At 41.5% G+C, this 24,003-nt stretch overlaps 2 protein-coding genes across 4 annotated transcripts in view; one reads left to right on the top strand and one right to left on the bottom strand.

Moving 5' to 3' along the window:
• The first annotated feature begins 4,531 nt into the window (after positions 1–4,531).
• Positions 4,532–24,003, top strand: part of bahcc1b (BAH domain and coiled-coil containing 1b) — a 68,103-nt gene continuing 48,631 nt past the window's right edge. Inside the window, exons 1-3 of one of the 3 annotated variants that reach the window (XM_084938067.1) lie at positions 4,532–4,736; positions 4,849–4,887; positions 21,029–21,362. In XM_084938067.1, the coding sequence (XP_084794193.1) occupies positions 21,191–21,362 (172 nt within the window). In that variant the 5' untranslated portion in view covers positions 4,532–4,736; positions 4,849–4,887; positions 21,029–21,190. Of the gene's footprint in view, positions 4,737–4,848; positions 4,888–17,113; positions 17,324–20,644; positions 21,363–24,003 lie in introns of those variants that run through there. The other 2 variants (XM_084938065.1, XM_084938066.1) reach the window with 2 other exon arrangements.
• Positions 7,946–20,744, bottom strand: LOC146381891 (uncharacterized). The gene is made up of 7 exons (XM_084938645.1): positions 20,727–20,744; positions 11,550–11,595; positions 9,883–9,954; positions 9,728–9,765; positions 9,484–9,645; positions 9,297–9,392; positions 7,946–9,001 (listed from the first exon to the last, which is right to left on the bottom strand). Exons 1-7 carry the CDS (start codon positions 20,742–20,744, stop codon positions 8,693–8,695), a joined length of 741 nt encoding a protein of 246 aa, XP_084794771.1. The 3' UTR covers positions 7,946–8,692.

Raw genomic sequence — 24,003 nt, forward strand, 5'->3', positions numbered from 1 at the left:
GACGTGTCTATCTGTTAACGTCCAGCTCCCGGACATGTTTGGCTGAAGTCTCTCATATTCTGTTGATGTTTGGTTTTGCTAGCCACATCTGTGCATCTTTAATCAAAGTCACGATCAGTCTTTGAAGAGAGATATTTAGCTCAGACCGGAGGCCAAAAAGCTACAAAGAAATGAAAGATAAGTATTAACGACAGTGAAAAGAGGGGTAAGATAGCTCAAGCTACAAAAGGGCCGACTCACTTTTACTCTGATTACATCAGAGTTGAGATGACCCGTGACCTTCCAGCTGGACCAAAAATGGATTTTGACACAAACTTGCCTTTTCTTCTCCCAGGCAACAGCCACCCCGGAGATCACATGACTCTCGAGGCCGGCCACGCCAGGCCGCGTGATGCTGCTGCAGATGTGAAGAAGAAGGGGGGGGGGGGGGGGGGGGGGATTATAAAAGGAAGAAAAGAAGTTTTTAGTGAAAGATTGGAAGGGGAACAAGGGCTAGGGGATGACATGGAGAACAAGCGAACGCGTCAGCAGACAGTGAGGAGGGGGTAGGGGGTCACAAAGCTAGCTTTGTTTCTGCTCTGGCTGCTACATTAGCAGCTGCAATAAAAAAAGCTTAGAGAGATGAGGATGGATGGACGATGGCATGGAGGGGTGAATGGCCTGGCATGACATTTAAGAGATGTCTCTGTTTGTCACTTCAGCACACTGTGCTTTAATGCTGGAGCATAGAATATGCATACAGGCCAAACTCGTATAAAGACACGGAGACCTTCGTGGCAAATTCAAGAGAAAGGGACCACTGTGTGCCCAGTGATGTAACACACTTTTATGACTGATATGCATTACAATATGAGAACATAGATGAAAGAATTTAGTGCTCTGGCAAGAAGTCATATCCCAGGATGCTTTGCTCTCTTAGCTCACCCGTTTGCAGCCATCCTGGTTATCCAGTTGGCCTCGCCTATGGGGTCACTAGGCCTCTATAAACTTGGGGGCTTTCTTTGCAGTCCTGTGTGTGTGTGTGTGCGTGTGTGTGTGTGTGTGTGTGTGTGTGTGCCTATGGGGCAAACAATCTCCGTTCTCCAAACATCACATGACCATGTAAGCTGTTGAAACCGGCACCGTCTTCAGGTCCGGTGGCACCTTGAAGTGTTTTTCATTTGCCAGAGAGGAGCTGGCCTCAAATGGGAACCAGAGACAGGTTTAATGTCTGATTCTTAACCTACTGCAGCTGTGTCTCGCACACATACAAACACACACACACACAAATATCAGGGGTCCACACACACACGCAGGCGAGCTGTCTCAGAACAGGGTTAAGAATGAGCAACTGTATTACACCAGAGCAAATGAGAAGCATCACATCAACTGAGGAAATCTCAAACATTTGTCCACGTTTATCAATACTGCCATATGCGTGCAACATCATGATCGGCTTAAAAGCTTCTTGCAAACACGCGCCAAAAAGCTCCAAAGGGCAACTATTGTCTCCTCTGCAGCTGCTGTATTTTGTAACAAGCATTACAGATGTTTCCTGTGTAAATATGTTTACTGCATAATGACATGCAGTGTGGCTTTTTTAATATATATATATATATATATATATATAAATAAAGTACAGCACGAAACCATAGAAAGATGTTTTTTGGGGTTTTTTGCACTTTCCTAGCAAAGGAACAGAGGCATGTCACTGCCCGAAGAAATAACTTTGTTCCAGCAGGTGCTAATGTATGTGAAGGAATTCATGAGTGAAAGCCACCTGACACCTCTGATAGTATCTTATTAAGGTGTGTTTACCCAACAGGAGCAGAGTGTGGAGCAGTGGGAGGGGGTAGAACTAGTTGCAAACTGGCTTTGTTTGTGATTGTTTTAATGAGGAAGAGGGGTTTGAGTTTCAGGCTGGAGCCGTTGGTTGAAATATTCTTCTTGTTTTTTTCTGTCAGAGATGACATGGTTGGGAGATATTTAACGGGTTAGTCCGAGTTCAGTTTGTGCATGCGCTGCTGGGGCGGCTGAAACAGTGCAATTCGCAACTGTGACAGGAAACAAACAATTGAGTTTCTGTGATGTCTTGTGGAAGAATTGAAGAAGCTGATGTGTGAGATAAAAACACAGACACAATCATTTGAAGTGGCAGAAGTAGAGTGAAAGCACTTTCTTTTCTTTGATGATACAGATATAGGCTTTAGGGTGTAATGCCGTGCAGAAGGAAAGAGAAAAGTTGTGTAAATGTCAGGAACACCTAAATTAAAATAGGATGTAGTTTAGACGAGCTTGTGTTGACTTCAATGCAAATGTAAAATGGAATGAGAATAACTTTTTCCAAACTGCATGACCCACAATGCAACAGCGGGCCATTGACAAATGAAGGTCATGTTCCTCAGTGGGTGGGGTATGCTGTGACCTACCCACTTCCCCTTCCCATAAATCCTTTCAGAGGCAGAGCCAAAACCATACTGGAAGGATTTATGTATGTATTGTGTTGCTTTTGGTCTTGAGAATAGTGTATATTTTTCAACACTGTGATGAGGGCAGCAGTGGTTTGGAAGAGTCATAATAGAATTACTTAGCTTGAACTCTGAGTTTGTCTAAGTGCATTTGCCTGCTGGGGCTGGTAAAGCATATTTCTTGCTGTTGGGATGGAAACGTCTGATGTCACATTGTCAAAGCGTTTCATTACTTAGACGAGTCCACCAACACCCCCAAAAAATCTAACCAAGAGTTGTCATATAAATCTTTTTTTTTCTTTCTGCTTTGAGCATGTTCATGTCTTCGCTCACTATTTTTAGCCTCTCGACTGCAATACTTCACTTTTTGTTCGTTGTGTAACCATTTATATGGCTTGGGTACTTCACGGTTGACGAGATTTAAAATTTCGTAATTGCTGAAAATTCACAACCGTTACTAAAAAGAAAGAAAGAAAAAAAAAAGACAGAGAAAAATGAGCGAATGCAGACTAATTACCGCAGATATTCTGAACTGTAGTTGGGTGAATTGAAATAAATTAAAAGAAACCTGTTCCTCATTTCTGCTGGAGACACTCAGGACCCGCCCTTCGGGGCGCTTGGAGGTCCTCGGCACCCTAGTGTTTGAGGATCCCCTCCTCCCTCCTTCTGTACAAGCCCACGGGGTTCTTGGCCCTGCTTGCGGACGCGGTGATGCAGGGGTTAACGTGGTGACGTGGTGCTCCTGAAGCGGTGACCCGCGGGGCAGCCAGTGTGGTGGATGAGTGAGGTGTGGTGGTGGGGGCTGCTGCACTGGAGGGGGAGAAGAGGAGAAAGCCGCGGCTGAGGTGCTGTCCGTGAAGGACAGGCGACTCCCAGCAAACAAGCGGCACAAACATTAGTTTGCGATCACTTCCAAGCTTCTTCTCCATCCTGCGTCTCACTGGTTTTATGTACGTAGGTGTCCGCTTTATCAGCGAAGCGCCTTTCCTAAAGGGAGCACGGTCTTCGCGTGCGATTTCATTTGAAATCACGTCTCTGATTCTTTTTTTTTTTCAGTCCACAGCAGACGCAGCGAAGCAGGCTCGACTTCCTTCCCGTGGAGATAAATTCACTTTTACGCGCAAACTTGTCTGGACCGTTCGGACTTGATCAAAGGCGGCGGAGGCGAACGCGCAGAAATACCGCGGACTCTTTAACGCCCGCGCTAAACGTTTATAGCGCTTTACAATTGAAGCCGTGTGTGTATGGCGGTGGGTTTTTTTGTTGTTGTTTTGTTTGGGTGTTTTTGTTTTGTTTTTGTTTGTTTTGCTTATCTTCAGAAATAAACCTCCCCTCAAAAAAATAAAAAATTAGAAACTCTGGAAAGCGTCTACATACAGAGCAGGCAATGATGCACCCAGTGGTGAATTTAAAAAAAGAAAAGAAAAAGAAGAAAGGTGGGTAAACTGTGACCTCCAGGCGGTAATTAGGCCTACCATTTGCCAAATAACCGCCACTATAAACAAATGGGCCTATCAATTAGATTTCCAGAAAGGACTGATTGCTCCTTTTCGTGCCAGACTTGAACTATTCCGCAAATAAAAACAAGGAGTTTGGTGTGGTCTGCCTTCCATTACAGCGCCGTGATAGGCCAAAACATGGTACGCAGATGAATGGTAGACCTAGTTTAGTAGTCCGATCAAACTTGTGGAGTGAGGAGGAAGCAATGGGAGGCCAGTTTGGTGAAAAAACAAAACAAACACCCTCTTAAAGCTAAATATCAGAAAGTTGCATATGTGACTGGCCTGCTCTCCTCCTCCTGCTCCACCTTCACGCATAGATCCGGTTCAGCACAATCACAAATGAAAACAAACAGTAGTGGTGAGAAAAAGGTGTGCGTGTGTGAGTGTGTGAGTAAATGTGTGTGAGCTCAAGCTACACCTTTGTTGGTGGGAATGGGAGTGGGAGTATTCCTGGTGCGCGACTCATATAAGCATGCCTGATGATGTCCCTTTGCCCCCTCCCCTGGAAAAAAAAAAAAAAAAAAACAGAATGCAAGAAAGCTTCTAGTCTCCTGCAGGAGACGAGAGTGCATGGGAAAGAGAGGGAGAGGGAGCAAGGGAGAGTTTCTCCATCAATTTTCTATTTAATGTCAGCGCTTTAGCTCCATTGTGGGAGCGAGAGGACGCGTCATCCGGGCATAAATTTGCTATTATACAAGCTTCACGGAGACTCACATCCAGAAGATCCTGCCGCTTGTAGACGGGAGAAATCCCTCGGTGGGTAAATTCGGCAAAAAAGAGTTAACATGTAAGTAAATGGGTGGACTGTTTAAGGCTACACAGTTGAATGCGCGTTAAGCTCGATTATTTTTAAGTTTTGGGGAGGAAGAAAGACTCATTTGATTTTCTTTCCTTTTTAGTTTAAAGCTGGGCGCTTTGGGGGAACATCTGTTTATTAGGTAGGTGGTATTTTGTTTTGTGTTTGATGTTATTCAAGGAGTGCTTTCTTAAAATATATATCTATATATCGATCGCTGTGTTTTCTTGTATTTTCAATGCCATTTTTTAAAAACTAGCCTAAACATTTCTATAAGCGTTTTTTGAGCCGTGGCCCCACAGTCCAGTAGAGTATGCGTACATGAAATTATTTATTTATGTATATGTTTGATTGTACAGCTGTGATTATTTATTTAGATCTAAAAACGCACAAAACGTTGCAGAATCGCTTTTGTAGGCTGAACGATTCCAACAACGGTTTGTCCTAAAACGTGATATCTGTCATCAGACACAGATGGATACTTTTAAGAGTATGAAGTTAATGCGAGAAGGTCTGTCAGTTGGGGCCTCTCACACACACACACACACACACACACACACACACACACACACACACACACACACACACACACACACACACACACACACACACACTTCTTCGAGTGACACCCTTTAGCTGGGTGTTATAATTTATCAGGTTTTCTTCTGTTATATTAAGTTACGCGGCAAAACTGTGCACTTACACTGAGCTCTTGTTTATCTGCTTGTCTCCCTCTGTCTCTGTTCACACAGCAACACACACACACGCACACACACAATAACACACACACGGGCAAAACGTTGGCAGGCAGTTCGTCTGATTTCTGCCTTAGTTTGATAAAGTGGCAGCAAGGGGGGAGGGGGGTAGTTTTGACTGATCCTGGATTTGGAGACTGATGCAGGGATTTCTCTTTCCAGCCCCCCCACACCCACCACCACCACAAAGTTTCCACTGCATTATTGCTTTGTACTTGTGCTTTATTTATTTAAAAATAAACGTTCAAAGACGCATCCATTGTTTAGATAATTAACGAAAGATTGTGGCCGACGTGATTACGTGAAGTCAAATACAGTGTTCACGCCCGCGTGCAGAGTTCCCAGAGTTCCCAAGTAGAGCCAACACACCGACGCTTTATAGGAAAAGAAAATAAACTTCAGTTTGCAGACACGGGAAGTCTGAACGAAACACTCCCTTTAATTCTGATCGTTTAGACACACACATCTGGAGTTTGTCCTAAAAACTAAAATAAAAACTAGTAATTTAGTATTTTATTTTACTAGTATTTTATTTTATTTCATGTCCCAAAATTATCTAAAATTATACTGCAATTTTTTTTAGCAGGTTGAATAAAGCTTGCTCCAATTATAATGTAGCTTTTAATTAGTGTTCATTTTGTATGGACCAAAAAAAATAACATTGTGTGTGTGTGTATATATATATATATATATATATATATATATATATATATATATATATATATATATATACATACACACATATATATCGTTAAATAACTTTATTATAGTTAAAGTTATCTTCACATTTTTCACATTTTGTTTAACTTAATGTGACACTGAAAGTTGTTTAAAGCTCAATCTCTGAACACATGTGAGCACACTTCCAAATCTAATTATTGTTGGATGGGTTTTAGATGATCCACAATCTCGTGATTTGTGTAATTATTATCAAATACATTCAAAATGAGACTTCCATTATGGTTTGAGCAACAGACTCCAGGACGTCCTGAGGACTGTATGTTCAAAACTATTCAAAACATCTTCCTCAGAGTTGAAAGATTTCTGAAACTCTTGTTTCTTCAGTCAGATTGCTGCTGGTGCGTCACCGTGATGGAGTCACGCAAAGTCCTGTGTTGCAAAAGAAGTCCGGTTAAAGGAATCAGTGGCGTTTCTTGAAATGCTGTGTGGCTAGTTGCAGAAAGTGGGTGACCTCTTGACCCCACTGTCCCTCGTGGAGATACTCTGTATTATATGAACATTTTTTGTGAGCAACCAGAGAAATACAAAGGCGTCTTTCATTTCCAACGTCCCGCGAGTGTGTGAGTGCATGTACACGTCTCTGCGGTGGAGGAAGTGCTGTCGACGTCTTAAAAGAAAAATACACAAATTAAGAAGGTACCAGGCTAAAGTGGCCCAGCTGCACATCAGACACGCGTTATATTTAATCCACTTATTTGTGTGTATAATAGCAACATCTCCCAAAGTTGCTTACTCCCCCACCTCTCTCTCCTCACCCTTTGCTGAGTACAAACTTACAGCACAAACAGCGCAAAGTCACACACGATATGGCTGTTTATGTTCGTATGGTAATGATAATTAAAGCCTCCACCTGCGTGTTTTGATGGCCCATAAATAGATGCCGGTGCTTTCATCTCATCCGTACAGGCCTGGCGGTGGTTACAGCCGGATATATGGCTCTGTGACAGGCACTAATTTGGTTCCCAAGCCATTCCCTCTGTCACCATCATCACCACCACCATCATTATCATCATCATCATCTTCCTCCGCTACACAGTGTCTCGATCTAAAGGTGTCAGTAGACATACGGCTTTACAGTGTTTCCGTGGAGGAGTGCAACTTTTTTATTTATTTATTTATTTATTTCGCATTTCCTGACTCGTTATAGCAGGATCTGTCCGGCACACAGGAGAGAAAAGGTCACGTTGTTTGCGTGTGTCCAGTCAACTTGTGTGTTTCACCACGTTTCCTCTGTTGTTTTTGTTGTTTGTTTGTTTGTTTGTTTGTTTTTGTGATCAGGTTGATGTCTTAAAATGTGTTGGGAACCAAAAGAGAGAGAGAACAGCTACACTGTAAAACCTGACAAATTAAGTTAACTCAAATGATTTGGGGAAACCGGTTGCACCAATTGATTCAAGTTTTATAACTTAAACAGTTTTGGGTTATTTAAGTACTTTATTAGAGTCCCGAGAACCCAAAGCAAATATGAAAATTTAACTCAAATGCATTATGTTTATTTACTCATTGTATTTAGTATGTTTTAACTTAAACCATTAAATTTCTTGTACTAAGATGCTGTATTTATTCAAACTTATTTAAAGTGTTACATGCTCATATTCAAATTAAGTTAAATTAACTTAAATAGTTGTATTTAAACAACTTAATCCAATTGGGGAAACCGATTGCACCGAATGGTTCAAGTACTATTAACACAAAACCAAGCTATTATTCTTTCCATTCAGTTTTTATTAACTTTAACTGCAGAGAAAATACAGAATGAATACAACCATATTTTCAGTCATAAACTATGACTGCTAAAGCCATTATCAAATAACAAATAATTAGGCATTTTAAAACTTGCACTTTTAGGGAATTTTGAATGTTTTTTGTAGCATTATGAAAATCGATTAAATGTACAAAACAGAAATTTAGTAATGTAGTCCTGATACATAGGTGTACATCATAAAAAACAATAGTCTAGAGGCAATTAGAGCCATAACAATCACAATTTTAAGTAACATTTAGTATAATAATGAAATCACATGCACTACAGCAATGCAACTATAGAAAACAGCTGAACTAAGGATGTCACTAACAAAAAATATTCTCAAAGGTATTTGTGGCTTCTCAACGGTTTTGCCCAGACCTCGAATCAAGTGAACTGGCACTCATCACACAATTAAAAAATAAAGCTTGAAAGTATACTGTACATATTGACTAATTATCAGTTATCTCCCAAAAGATTTCCATGTAACTAAAATATATTTTTAGAAATAAGCTTAAGATTACACACTATGTGAAGATTTTTTTCAATCACAAACAAAACGTCAAATATGGATTGTCTCCTTATTCTTAGCTTTCTCCACATTGCCTTTTAGAAAGCTAATTACCCTGAACAAATAAAACTATTGAAGCCATTCACAGATAACTGAAAAAGCACGAATATAGTGACCAGTGAAAAACAAACATCATCTACACAAGCTCATTTTTTAGTGTCTGCAATTTTGCTTTTAGTTGCTTTCTCTCATCGTCTAGCTTCAGCAACACTACTTGAATGAACTCAAAAAAGCCAGTACACTTCTCAGGATAGCTCAGATGCAGAGCATAGATTAGCCCAAACAAACACACCAGTGCATCAGTCCATGAGTGATGAGTCATAACAACCTGATCTTCAAGTACTATGAACACTTGGCGTGGTGAGAAAGGAACTCCTCCAGGCACCTCCTCTTCATCGACATCAGCAACCAGAGCAATTGTGGCTTCGTAGAACTCAATTTCACCCTAAGATATAATAAAGAGTGCACAATTATTCATCTGTAATATCTCTGTTAAAAGCATAAATACAAATGGTCAGGCACCTTTATTCAGTTTTTCAAATTCTATATATCATAACATGTTTTAAGTTGACAGTGAAGGTTCATTTTTCATTCATCCAGGTAGTCAAATCAAGGATGAAAGAAGTTTATAAGTCATTCAACTTCACGTCTTCAACTTTCAACCCAAGTCCAGATGACTTATAAACTCCTTTCAACCTTTTTTAAATTCAAATGTGCAAATTATTGTAATACCCAAGTACCTTGCATGTTTTGAAAATCTCTGAAGAATCCTCCTTGAGGTACATTGGTAGGCCGGCCAGAGCTGCTGTTCTAGTTGCATAGATGTCGTTTTTGTCCTAAAAACATAAATAAATAAATGTATATATATATATAAACATAACAATGGCAACTGCCAAGCAAGCAGAATGATTAGTATTTTTTAAATACCTGTTTTCCATATGTCAACAAAAGCTGCTCCATCCTTTCACCGACCCGTCCAGTTTTCCTCTTTTTGTAAAGTCCAATCAGCTGAGGAGCATAATCATCCAGTGCAGCATAAAACACATGTGGCAGATTCTGATTGGTGATCCGATGAAATTCAAAGTAGAGCTGAAGAGAATTCCAAAAATATTATAAGCAAAACACAGCATACTATATGAGCAGTAAATGTTATATACGTAGTTGTACTTACCTGTGTCTCATGAAAGAGTGCTGGCCATGGTCCCTCGCCTGGCAAAATTTGTGGGTATTGGATGAGGCGATCAACTTTGTCAGAATGTTGATATGGAAAGCGCAGAATTGCTCTGTTTAAGTCTTCTAAGTTAAAATATCTCTTAGAAATCAAACCTTTTAAACAATGTGCCAACTCCACTGGAACGACACCTTCAAACAGGTCGTGTAGGAGGTCAGGTGGGAAGCCTGTGACAGGATGGAAGAAAGAGAGATGGTCAGAAAGAACACAGGTGTTTTTAACACCATAGTTTTCCTTAATGTCATCATTCTGAAGCTCTTGCACAATAATTATCATGAGCATCTTTTGTTCTCATTACATAATTCCCTGTAACAGCATTTTCTGTTTGCATTTCTGTTTGGGTGGCATGACAAAACCTACAGAAATATGTAGACCTGAAACTCTCATTGAAACCAGCAAGCCCATGGGCAGCAAGGTTGTCTGCCACAACAGAGTAGACAGTGGCTTTAAGACATTCACCAAGAGTCTCAATGTAGACACCTACTTCTTCAAGAGTTTTCAGATCATTTAAGAGTAGTGACAACATTTCCTTATACCCAAACGTGCGTACATCATTGGAATTGCACAGCAGAGCAAGCTGAGTGCAGTGTAGAGCAGAACGAGATTTAACTGGAAAGTTTGCCAGTGTCCAATAAACTGCAAAGACTTTATGTATTTTCTTTGAGGTACCAAGTGGGTTTGTGATCAAAATCATCCACATAAAGTATTATTGACAATTTCTGTCCCTCTTGTGACAGTAGTACATTTTCCCGGTAGTAGGATCCATCACAAAATGACATGAAATGTCCAGGAATCTTTTTTTTTTTCAACAATTGCAAAGATGTGAGAATAGGCACATACATATAAGTGTGCTTTGACGATTCAATTAAATACTCCACAGGTTTGACATATGGAAAATTTGCTTCGTAATATGATTTCCTCCTCTTTGCTGTAGATAGTGGTCCTTCAGATGTGACACATTTATGTAAAACATTACTATCAGAAACTGCCTGACAAATCTCATCCACCAGTTTGTCCGTATATGTACAGTTGTGCTTTTTCAGTATATCTACAACTGATTTTCTAACCAGAAGTTGTGATAACAAAAACAACTGATCAATATGCTCAATAATCTCCTGTGTTGCTCTCTGGGACACATGGAGAACTGTCTGCATTTTCAAGAAAAATCCAGCCAGATTGTATTGCAAGTGCTCTTCTAAACCCTCAATTCCACTGATTTCACTGGTGGATGCCACTTGATTGTCATCTGATGACTCTACTGAATCAAGTTGCATGTCATCTTTTTGTTCTACATTTATAACACTTTGCACAATGCCTTCATCGTAACTTGTTGAATTTTGGTGGTCTCTGCATTTGTGGGCATTGAAGGTTGAGTATACATTGGTTTTAAAATTGCAGTTCTTGAAAGGACATGGAACAGTTTCTTTTCGTTTTAAATGCCCCCTCAGATGGATAAACATTTGGCTTTCAATAAATGGCTGCTTAAAATTACACACAGGGCAACAAAATCCATAATTATTCAAATCTAGATAAGAACCGTCTTTACTTTGCGTGGGAGTGTGCATTCTTGAATGTGTATTTTTAATGAATTAAATGTACTAAATGTACACATGCATGTGTTGTAGAGACAGGGTAAGGGTGAAATTGTGGAGTACTGACCATGGTTGAGCCGATAATGCTTCAACAACATGACTTTTATGGCAGTAGAAAAACTACACAACTTGCAATTCCACATTTTGATGCCAAATCGTTTTAAAATCACCTTTACTGGCTGTCTTTAGTGCAGTGCTGGATGATCTCTCGGCATGCTACTGCTCCTTCAATCGTCAGACTGTAATAACACAAAACCCATGAGGACAGAAAGCTAGCAGAACAGTTTTTACTTTCAGACTTTTACTTCACTTAAAAACAGTCAATCTGGATAACACAAGCTTTGAAAACAGTAAGATTTATTCTTGCACTAAAGTTCATTTTCAATTCAGGTTGGTCAACTACTCTATACGTTATAAAATAATAAAGAAATTTTACACAAGTGAAGTACACAATAGGCTAACCCTTGGAAAGTACAGAGTCAGAAACGTTTAGGTTTGGTGTAGTGCAGCTTTGAAAAGGTAAATTATTATTAAATGCCGCTAACCATCATATTTAAAATTTGTGAAGGCGAACTTGTCTACTAAACTCTTAAAATTAACACTAAATAAATTTTCTACTATTTTCACTGTGTCAAAAGTAGGCTACATTTGAACTTGATAAAGGTCAGAGTCAGAAAAGCCTAAACACTGATTTTACCAAAGGTTTTGTGCCATGCAGTTTGCAAAAATTAGACTACTTACCAACTATTTGATTGAAACAAGCCACCAACCGTTAATTTTTTAAATTGTGAAGCAGACTTCATACAGTGCTAGGCGGGAATTGTGTGCTGGACAGCTAAGTTACGTTTTTCTTTATAGCTACTACAACAAAGTAGTCTGATAAATTACAACAAAGTACAAAGTACAAAGCAGTCTGATAAATGTACGTTTTGTATGCTAGAAGTAAGCATTAACAAAAAAACATAAAAATAGCTTAACTTGTACTTTCCACTCTTGCAAAATTTCTCTTGACGAGGCTCGTGTCTCATGGCCGACAAGTCCAGACAAAACACTGGGGGCGGGGCTGTGGATGATGACTAATACAAATGAATTAGCGCAACTTAGTTTAAAGCAACAGTACTTAAAACGTTACAAAAACATCATGTGTACTTATTACAATAAAGTTATTATATCATATGTATACTTTTGGGTCTACCTAACACACTTCATGAAAGTTACTTTAACTATTTTTCAGAACTGAGTAAGAACAACTTACTTCTTTTAGTAAGATGCACTGTTGGGTTTTACAGTGTATAAGCTCGGGGAAAAGGAACAGCCCCTTTCTTCTTCTTCTTCCTTTATTTCATAACACAGTCCTAAAGCTTGGCAGCGCTTCTCTTCTCCTCTCATATGACTCTATTGTCTCACGGGGGTTGCACCACCTTGGATTGTCGGGGCGTCTCCCTGGTGAACGACCCCGTTTGGAAATTCTCATCATTAAAGGCCTATCAGAAATATCTGGTGAGAATAAGAAGGGCTGCCCTGCACGATGGGCCTCCCGTGGAGACTGCTCTCCATTTGGACACATGTAAAAACCAACCAGTTCAATGTGTTTCCCGTTGGCTCTTGGGTTATGCTTTTAAAAATAATGTTTCCCATTTAGAAGTTCAGACGTTTATTCGGTTTTGTAGGATGGGGGAGAAGGCAACTTAAACGCCCTTTAGCTATCTACTTTTAATGTGCGGAAAATTCCTCCTTATGGTGATGTGACTCGTCACGAGATAGCTAAAGTTGATATATTCAGACAGAGCTAATCTGAAGTGAACTGATAGAGTTGCACAGTCTGGAAGCAACCCCCCTCCCCACAAAAGTAGAAAAATAAAGTTAAAAAATAAAATAAAATGCTGGGTTGTTAGATGTGACATCCGAGCTCCCGAGCAGAAACGTGCCTCTGCTGGCCGGGGCTGGACGTCAGGAAAAAGCGGCCGAACTCGAGCGGTCTCGCCCACTGCTCCCAGTGTGCAAGGGGAGAAAGGGGAGGGCGAGAGAAGGAAAGAAGCAGTGGAAAAGAGGAAGCGAAGAAGGGTAGGTGGAAAGTGTCAGTCAGGAACGCTTCATTGCTCGAGGACAATCCGCGCGCAGGACCGGTCTGTTTCAAGAGCAATCAGTCAATCCGCATTAATTACCCCCCACCCCCCTCCATTCCTCTCCCCCCTCCTTCTAGGGTAGCACACACTGGCACACGGACCAGAGGAGGCTTGGGTGTGCGTGTGTGCGTATTGTGCTTTCTCGTCTCTGTCTCCACACACGCACGCACCGACCCGCACACCCAGCCCCCCACTTCTTTTTAAGTGAAAGAGAACCAATAAAAATCAAGCAGTAAAAGGCTTTTCCTTGTCACTAAATAAATTAAATGCAGATTTCTGTTTTAAGTGGCGGAGCCCTTTTTTGTGAGCTGCGGAGCAGGAGTCTTTATTATTGTCCCTCTTGTCATTAGCGCGCAGGACAACACCTTCAGGAGACTGAGCGGGGACATGAAGTCAGTTAATAGTAATAATAATATTAATTATTACTGGCCAGGTATAGTCAGTATAGTCTGCTGCACATGCATTGCCCAGCACGCTGTGTAGTAGGGTTGGATGTAGTACTCGTTTTCCTTCTAATTTTCCTTAAAAAACAACAACAAAAACAACCCCCCCCCCCCCCCCCCAAAAAAAAAAAAGCTCTTGGAGTCAGGAAAAGCGTCAACATTGGATTTTAATCATTTACTGTAATGGTTAATTAAGATCCAAATTTACGCTGTATTCCGCAGGAGTTTTTGTTGTTTGGCGTGAGATAAAGTAAAACATATTTGGTCTACCTGGTCTTTTAATATATTTCTTCATGCAAGTAATGGAACCCCCTTATTAGAAAAATAATTATTCATTAAAAATAAATAAATAAAAAAATCAATTTCTTCACACTGAGGCCCGGTGAGTAAATACACAGCCTGCATATTTTGATGGACCAACAGCACCAGCTTTCACAATGCTAATTTGTACCTTAATGGACTCTAATGCGTTATAATTTAGAGGCGTCTTACTGGCCTCAAAGCACATTTGGGCTATTAAAATAGTCACTTTGAACAACAGTGCGAGTCTTCATAAAATCCAGCTTTGTGCATCTTTTTGTGTGTGTGTGTGTGTGTGTCTGTGAATGTGGTGGCTGAAGCCTTTTGGAGAGCGCAGGGCTCGGACACGCAGGCTGCTGGGTAAATGGGAAAAGACGGTAACGATTATCTAATTACGGCCGCGATAAATCTGCGCGCTTTGGCGTTATTTGATTTGAATTTTATATGTATCAATTAATTCCTCTCACACGAAAGTGTCGAGATCCCCCCCCCTCCCTCGCTCCGTGCGAGTACAGTTTTATAAGCTATCTATCGGCTGCAGACCAGCTTGGCTCACCCCAACCCCCCCTTTTCCACTCCCCCCACCAATGTTTTGTTTGGGACTGGACCAAAGCAAAGGGAGAGAGTCTCTGTTTTAATGTAAAGGGACATCAGTTGGAACAGCCTGGATATACTTTATAAAGTGCGTGCTCAGTGGTGCCGGTGGTGGAAAAGTTCAGCTAAAAAGCACACAGGCTGGCTGCAAGGATTTGTCTGCAGAATGAAATATGGCCCTTTTTTGTGTGTTTTTGTAATAGGACTCGAACATTTAGCCAAAGTAATAACATATATTTAAATATTCTAATTAAAAATGTTTCAATATTTTTATGGAATATTTTATATATAATATTTTATGGAATATCTGAAAACAAAAACCCTCCGACACCCTTTCACAAACAATTTAAAGACCAACTTATTATCGTCACGGACCTACCGTTTATACTCCCGCGTGAACCCGGAAATGTCCACTTAGTTATTGATTAGTTGGCAATAAAAAAAGAAAAAGTTTTTGGTCAAAACACCGCGTGCGTGCCGCCCAAAATCAAAGCTCAGTTCCGACTATACAGTGGTGTCACCGTTTTAACGTTTAGATGAGAAAATGCTTTTATTCTGTTTATTAAACTCAAAAGAAAAAAAACCCCACATTCGGCCGTCTTTCCGCTGTCTCCTTTGTAGACAAAACTTTTCTTCCACCATAAAAGAAAGAAGAAGCGCTCCCTCTCGGCAGCGAAATAGTTGCTTTCCGGTTCTTGTTGCCGTCCTCGCCTCCATTTTCTAAAAAACAAGTTGTTATTGCACCATTCCGCGAATCTATCCCCTACATTTATTACAACGTGTAATTTGCCCCCCTACCTTTTTTTGTTGTTGTTTTTAACCGTATTCCCTTTGATTTAGTCACTCTTGACTCTCCTTTTGCTCTGGGGCCAACGGGGTTCGCCGTGGGGGGCGCCTTGAAACCGCCCCTCCTTATCTCCTTTCATCGTTCAGCACGGGGCCGCCTTGAAACCGCAAGGGCAGTAATTGCTTTTTTCAGGCAGCCCAGTGCGGACTGGCCAGCAGCCAATCAGAGCCTTGTTTACACTCGGTGATTGACAGTGCTCTGGCAACCTGCCAGCCAATCGGGAGCTCCGCAGCGCCGAAGCACCCGAGTTTTAACCCTTTGCCTCCACGTATAAACAAACCCGCGCGGCAATATTAGCCTATAGCAGCTCATATATTTCGACATGGAAACACACAAGCCCCCATATCCTTCCACTTTTAATTGGCTAAATTAGTGAACCGTGTGCAGGGCCAACCCCAAGGACAGTAATGCTTTCAAATTATGCAGTGATTCAATTTGCCTGTGTGTGTGTGTGTGTAGCTTATATATATGTATAAATAGATAAATAAATAGATATAGGTAATATACAGTATACCGTAGCCTATCTTGTGTGTTTACAGCAATCATAACTTTTCCCTAAAACAGATGCAATATTTTTAATCCCCCGCCATATTAACTAAAAGGTGTAAACCTATAACACATTCCTTTATACAGAGCCTGAATTATCCTGCATTGACCATTAAGGACTCCAATAGCTTTTTTTTCCTTTTTAAGCAGACTATTATTATAATATAGCAAATCTGCACTCTACACTGAAACTTCAGGCCTGCTAATGTAGGTCTCGTTGTGACTTTAGTTGCACACACATGCAAAACAGAGCAGGCTTGTTCACTAAAGTACATTCAAATTCTAATAAGGATTTATTTAGCAGATGATCAAAAAAGGAGAGCATAAAAGGGAGATTTCCCTAAAGGAGCGCCAACAACACTACCACGCCATCGCTGTCAGGCAAAATAACAATAATAATAAAACAGCGTTGCAGTCAGACAGACAGCACAGAGGGCTGCAACGGGATCACACGGCATAAAAGGCTAGACGCTGTTTGCTCTCCACCAGCGATCAGAAAGCGCAGGCAGAGCCGGCTCCTTTCCTCTCCGTGCCGCCTGTCTCCTCCGCGCAGTGCGCCGAGGGCTGCAAATCAAACGCCCGCCGTTTTGCTCCGCGGATCCTCCGGCTTCCTCATTGGCTCCGAGCGGCAACCAATGGCAGGGCGCATTTACTGTAGAACGGGGTGGTAGTGGCTGTGTGTGTGTGTGGCGTAGAGGGGGGTGTATAGAAAAGGGTAGGGTGGGGGAGCGCCTCACGGGCACGCTTTCACATTGTCGTTCTCAAACCAATAGGCCTGCGAGTCCACCCCTCCCCGCGCACACACCCCTTCAACCTCTCCCTCCTCCTCCTCCTCCTCCCTCCCTCCCTCCTCCCGGCGTGTCTGAGTCTCCGGCTGCATGAACGAGCCTCGATTCACTACAAGCCTGAACTTCTACGATGCGTCTCTCCCATACCTCAACTGACTGCACACCACAGTCTGCAGCAGCATAGGATGTAATCAATCCCACATGTTTCATCTCTGCGACTCCGGGATTTTCACTTTGAATATTTTTCGTACTTTTTCTTTCATTATAAGCCACTCGCCGCACGGTGGATGTAACTTGACAGTGAGTAGGAAATTATTTTACAGTTCTGTTTTTGTCATTTTTGTTTTGTTTTGTGTGTGTGTGATTGTAGCCGTTTGAATGCCGTTTTTTTCATGTTCATTTTTTTCAAGTAAGAGAGAATTTTAGTTTACACATTTATTATTATTTTGTCTTTTTTTAATCTTTTTTTTTTATTTACACGGAGGTATACCTTGGCTGTTCTCTAAGCGCACCGCTATCCGCTGTCATTCCATTAGAGGCAATAAAACGCGAGATGGTCTGATGTTCTGTGCAGAATATTAATCTGTAGGCATCTCTCATTTGCTAAATACATTAAAGGAGCAGATCTCACGATTCTACTGTAATCTAGAGGAGGGAGGGGAAGGGGGGGGGGGGGATTTATTTCACGTAGCTTTATTTCCACCGTTTCCTGTCCAGTGTGCAGTGCTGAGCTGTGGGCGATATGTGTCACTTCTTGATTTGACCTCTCCTCACAGCCGAGCGTGTGTTTCTAATTCATTCGGGGTGCTGCTCCACACCTTTCTGCTCTTTCAGTGAGCCCATTTTCATAAATTTTAAATCGTAGATTATTTCTTTGTTAGTTCTCCATTGTGCAAGTGTGTGTGTGTTTGTGTGTCTATCTCTGTGTGTGGGAGAGAGCGAGAGAGAGGTAGAGGTTTTTTTATTGCAAGCTGCAGTGCTCCCTCGGTGTGAAGGCTGTGTAGACGCCGAGCTGTCTTCGGCTCAGCCGGGCTTGTCGCTCCCGTTTAGCCGGCCTCTGAATATCCGGATTTAGTGCGCCGGTTATGCTTTGTGACTTTACTTTATTGCTAAATTGTTGAGGGAAACCAGTTGCCCTCTGGACCCGGACCACTTCAAAAGGAAATGCTTTTTTTTAATTTCTTTTATTTTTATTTTTTCATTTTTATCCAAAGATTCACGCATTTATGATATAGTAGATTTATGCTCAAACAGCACACACACACACACACACACACACACACACACACACACACACACACACACACACGCACACGCACAGATAAATAGGCGCATTTTTTCTCTCTCCTTTTCTTCTTTTTATGCTCGAATCCTCAATTGCATTAGTTCTGACAAACGCAATTCTTTGCGGATTTGCTGGCTTTTGTGCGAAGTTCATGTGATGTCGTCTTGACCAGCAGTGGTTACTTTTGTAAGGGAAGGGGGGGATTTTCTTCTGACGACAGTTTGACCCTTTTCGGGGCACTGCTTAGTGGATGTGTGCTTGTGTGTGTGTGTGCTTGTGGAGGTGTGTGTAGAAGGTTTAGGAGGTCTGGGTAGAGTGGAAGGAAGTCTGAACGCATTTCACGTATGTGGGCTACACACACACACACACACACACACACACACACACACACACACACACACACACACACACACTACTGCAGATCCAAATGATGATTTTTTTCCCCTCTTCCCAAAACTGTTACGCGCGATCTGCTCACGCCGCTTGTTTGCGTGGCGTGCGATAACACGGGATTTAGACTCAGGTTGTTAAATGTAGTCTGAGTGGCTCTCTGTTGACGTGTAATGTAAATATCCAGGACGTGTGTTTATGGACAGAAAATGTAAAAATGTATAGACAAATGTCAGACGATAGTAGTTTATGATTGATGTCCCGTGGAGAAGGGCCATTGTTTCTCACTGCCTAGGGGACAGGAGAGTCCATTTTGCCTTCCCAGTGAGCTTGCAGCAGCAACAGCAGCAGCAGAAACAGAAACAGCAGCAGCCTCCGTTTCTCCCCCCATTTATTTTTCTTTTACCCTTATTTTCCCCTGTTACTGTTGACTACATGTGGTCAGAAAAAAATAACATCCTGCAGCAAACAAAAAGGAAATTAAATTATTTACATGCCCTCGCACTTTGCGCAAAAATATCCTTATAGGAAGCGTTACGGGGAATGTTTGGACGTATAACACACACACACACACACACACACACACACACACACACACACACACACACACACACACACACACACACACACACACACATTTTCACGATCACATTTGCTGGGTTTTATCAGAACTGCCAAACTTTAGGGAGCTAGGGTGAAAATCCCCTCTAAAAACACAATTCCTGAAAGTTGAGTCCTTGAGCAGCGTGTGTGTGTGTGTGTGTGTGTGTGTGTGTGACTTAAAGAAGACTTGAATATCCGAGCTTATGAAGGCTGTTCTTATGCACTTCATAAAGCCCCTGGTCCACCAGAGCATTTGGTATTTTCTTTGTTCCTCTATCTTGGTTCCTGGGAGGTGCTATCAGCATCTACAGAGCACTAGATGGACGTGCCACGCATTGAAAGGCCTAATAGATGGACTGCTGAGGTGTGTTTGTGTGTGTGTGTGTGTGTGTGTGGGGGGGGGGGGGGGGGGGGTGGAAATGGAAGCACCCAGAGCTCCCTATGAGCATCGCAGGGAGTCCTATTTAAATAAATGACCTAGGCTATGAGGTATACATATAAACGCGATGATTTCCTAGTCTATTTCACTGTTTATTGCCCACCTCACAACTCTGGCGATGAAGCATAGAGGTGATTTGATTTGTGTTTGTGATTACACTGTATCCTATATATACAGTACGTGTAGCAGAAATGCATGGCTATTGTCAGAAGGCGAGGGCCACTGCTGCTGACTCCGTATGAGTTGATAGAAATGGCTGTTTCAACGCCAGTTTTCCGCAATAACCAACACAACGAATAATAATCCCGATTTCAACGGTGCAAACTATCAAAAGTCAAACAGCGATGGTGAAGCAACTTTGGTAAACACTTGTATATAAAAAACAGAGAACGGTAAAGGCGCTCTTGGTTTATAAAACCTATATAAGAAATGTCGATCCAAGTCAGAAATCAACATTTCCTCCACATATGAACCGGATCAGATTCGAATTAAAATCTCAATTTACACCAAAAGATAAACGCATTGATTGTATCCATCTGAAACCAAAGAGTGATAGGCTATTTGAGTCACCCGAAGGAGAAAAAAAAGAATATGTTTTTTTACGCATTCTATACTTGGTGCAGATGGTTTCCTTAACGTTTTAGCGCATGTGCCCCGAGGTCCAGCCTGTTTATGACCGGCGCTTGTTGAGCCTCAAGACTCAACAACTCCTTCACCGGGAGAGGCTTTATACCGCCGTGAACTCTTGTACTGTATATGCTTCATTTGTTCGTCATTTGCTCCATTCTTTTTTCTTTTTTCTTTTTCTTTTTTTGCGCTGATAAAGGAAGCTCCCGTGTTCAGGATTTGCATTGTGTTTGGTCGCGAGGAGGAGAGGGGGGGGGGGGGGGGGGGGCTCCTCTGTTGGGGCCAACGCTGTAGTGCGGGGTAAATCCACGTAAACTCACTTCACCCACATTTTCATCCACAGAGCAGACTTCACTCACCTTTCCGAGCTGGCGCATATCGGCGTTAGAAAGTTAGTGTGGAGCGCAGAACCAAAGTTGGTCAGTAAATGTGGGGATTTTATTTTATTTTAGGACGTTTGTTGTGTGTGACATTTGAATAGCTTCTTATTCCTCCTTTTTTTCTTCTCTCTCTCTCTCTCTCTCTCTCTTTGTAAACCGTGCTTGTTTGTCTAAACACGAGCAGCGACTGTCTCTCAGTCAAGCCTTTTCTTCAGCGCCACATCCCTGGCTGGCTCGTCATTGTCAGCGCTTTGACTCGTCTCCTGCTCTCTCTTTTGTAGGACATGACGGGGACTCCGTTTCGACCCTGCAAAGCCAAAACCGCGCTCAATGCGAGGCGAGCCCGAAGTTCATAAAAAGGGATTATTTGCATCTGGGTGCCTGAAACCTTCGGTGCCTCCGGATTTTACTTTGGGATTTGGGATTTATCGCTTCTCATCGGGATGGAAAGCCGAGATTTCGCTCCTCCGCACCACCTCCTGACGGAGCGGAGCGCCTTGGTTCACAGCGCCGCGTCTCGGATGGCACCAGGCGGACACGGATCCGTGCAGCACCCCGCTCACTTCCAGCCCGGGAAATATTACTCATCCCACCTTTCCATGGGTCCGCACTCAGGTCAGTTTTGGAAGCAAGGTGTTTTTCCCTCCCGTGTAACTACAGAGAAGTGTGGATTAAAAAAAAAAAAAACAAGCAAAAAAAACCCTAAAGAAAATATATACTCTGTGTTTCTCTCTTTCTCTGTCTCTCTTGTCTGAAGCATATGTTCAAAATAAAACCTTGGAGCTCTTCAGGGACGAGTTAGAATATAACGCTGATGGAAAGTGCTCCGACTTTCGGGGGGTGGAGGGTGGGGGGATTTAGGAATTATCTTTTTTAACTTTATTTAATCAACTGTTTATGGCTGTTTGCCGAAATGCAAGAATTAAAAAAACTGTATATAAAATCACATAAAAGAAAAAGGGTAATGTGTCTTCTTTTTGCAGATAGAATTAACTCTAAATTTACAACTCAGTCCAAGCTCACCTTTGTTGTTGGTGTTGTTGTTTTAAAACTTTAATTCCAGGGTTATTTGGTTTTATTTCTTTTCTCTTTTTTTCATATCAAGCTGGGATTATTAGTGGCATAATCTTGTCATAGATTTATTTGGATTCATCAATTAGCGAAGTACTAATCGTTGCCAGTTGATGTAATTAATTAGAATTGGGTTATTCCACCGCTTATATTTCCCATTAAACAATAAATTAAAGCTATTAGCCGAGCCAGTTTCTGCGCAGCGCCTCCTCCTCCTTCACGTGTGTGTTTTTTTAAAATTATTTTTTGGTGGTTTTGGTTTATGCTGGGCGCAAACTGGGGGTCGCAGTTGCCGGGTGGAGAGCAGAGGGGGGACTGAGTGAGTGAAGGGGAGCTCTGGCTAATAGAGGTGAGGGTAATACCAGAAAATCCGGTTTCTATATTGAGCGGAGACGTGACGGGGTGCGAATGGGTTGACAGTGCATGCATTAGATTTAACAAGTAGCTTTGGTATCCTGTCTCAATAGGGGTGGGGGTGGGGTGGGGGGTGGGGGGTGGGGGCGCGCGCGCGTGTGTGCGCGCAAAGAGAGAAAGAAAAGACTGTCCGAAATCATACTGCGTTTATACCCACGCGCTGGATGAATGTATACGTGTTAGATGAGAAATCTCATTAGTTACCATGTGTGTCAAGAGTGGCCATCCACGTCTCGCGTGTATTTGCTTGTTTTCATGTGTAAAAGGACAAAAAATGAGGCAAACCGGTTTTTCATTTTTAATTAGTTGCTAAAATACTTTTCACATTTCAGGTCAACACGAGTGGATTTTTCCAGAAATCCTACCGTGAATTACTTTTGATATTTCGTGCTCCAGCTCCTGGTTCTGTGGTTCTGGTTTCTTCACATGAGAGGATTTTTTTTCAATTATTATTTTTTTTTAATTTAAGATGCAATTTTACGTCAGCTTGGTTTGTTTAATATACTTTTTATTGCACGTGAGCATTTACGTTTGTAAACTTGGGCTCTTCCTGCATTTTTTTTTTAAATATTCATATATAAATATATTAATTGTATAAACTGACTTAAGGCTGTAAAGTGTATGTTTCTTAAATCTTGAAGTGATACTGTACGTTATTTATTTATTATTTAAAAAAAATATATATTTTTTAAAAAAGTCTAAATGTCAACACATTTTATTGACAACACGTCTAAAAACACGTGTTGTTGCACAAAAGTTATTAAGCTTTGCTTTATTCTCTCATACGTACATTCTTTTCAGTATAACACTTATTAAACAATTCACATAAATATTGATCAACACTTTACCACATTTAAATATATTATAAATGATTCAGTCTCTATGCATTAACTTATATTGATAAAATATTTTCTATATTTTATGACACGCTGAGCTGCCTGTCTGTTTCTGATTTCCACACACACCATTCGAGCAAAAACACGCCCAGCTCATTTTCAAAGCTAATATATCAAATACAAATGTAACCTGCATTGCAGTTTAAATAGCACCTTGACTGATTTTGCTGTGCGCTGACATGCATAATGGCCCAGTGTAAAAATGTTTCTTTAATGTTGAATAAAGGGGGTATAAGCATAGTAATGCAGGGTGATAATGCTATTGAAATATATTCAAGAGGGCCTCTCACTGGGTCTCAAGGTGCATGACACTGTATTGAGATTCCAGATATCCAGACTCTCCATGCATGTCCCTTATGGGGTTTTGACAGACATGATGGGCATAGAGGATTGTTGTTTAGAGATGGGGGGGTTGGTGTATGTATGTGTGTTTGCTTGGAGGTTAGGATGCGGGTTACCTTTGTCCTTGCCCCCCTTAGAGATCCAGAAAGCTGTATGCCTGGCCCTAGGCCTCAGCACAGGGGGTAGATGTGATGTGGAGCTGGCCATAGCAGGGACAGGAGGGTGGAGGGGGAGGTTTTGACAAGGGTTTGTTTCAGATCTTTGTGAAGACACCCTCACTATTTCTTTATATATATATATATAAATATATACAGTCTCACAGTATCAAACTGAGTATATCACTTAAAAAAAAATCCAAAATGAAAAAAAAAAAGACTCCCCTCATTCCCCCCTGCTTCTTCATATCCTGGAAAACCTGCAATCCATCAATTTGCTGAAGCCTCTTATTTAGATCAGCATGGTGTCTGCTTGAATATGGTCGCGCTTGACAAGGTGATGGAATGACAGACGCATACCAACGCCATAAGACTCAG

The sequence above is a fragment of the Perissodus microlepis genome, chromosome 8 (genome assembly GCF_051167445.1).
Source record: "Perissodus microlepis isolate ML-2025 ecotype Zambia chromosome 8, ASM5116744v1, whole genome shotgun sequence".
Lineage (NCBI taxonomy): Eukaryota > Metazoa > Chordata > Actinopteri > Cichliformes > Cichlidae > Perissodus > Perissodus microlepis.

Bases quoted from the DNA above. Each gene is read 5' to 3' on its own strand.
- LOC146381891 (XM_084938645.1), bottom strand. The intron at 9,766-9,882 runs GTTTGATTTCTA...AAATTTTGCCAG, and splicing joins GTTGGCACATTGTTTAAAAG to GCGAGGGACCATGGCCAGCA. The intron at 9,646-9,727 runs GTAAGTACAACT...AATTCTCTTCAG, and splicing joins CACTCTTTCATGAGACACAG to CTCTACTTTGAATTTCATCG.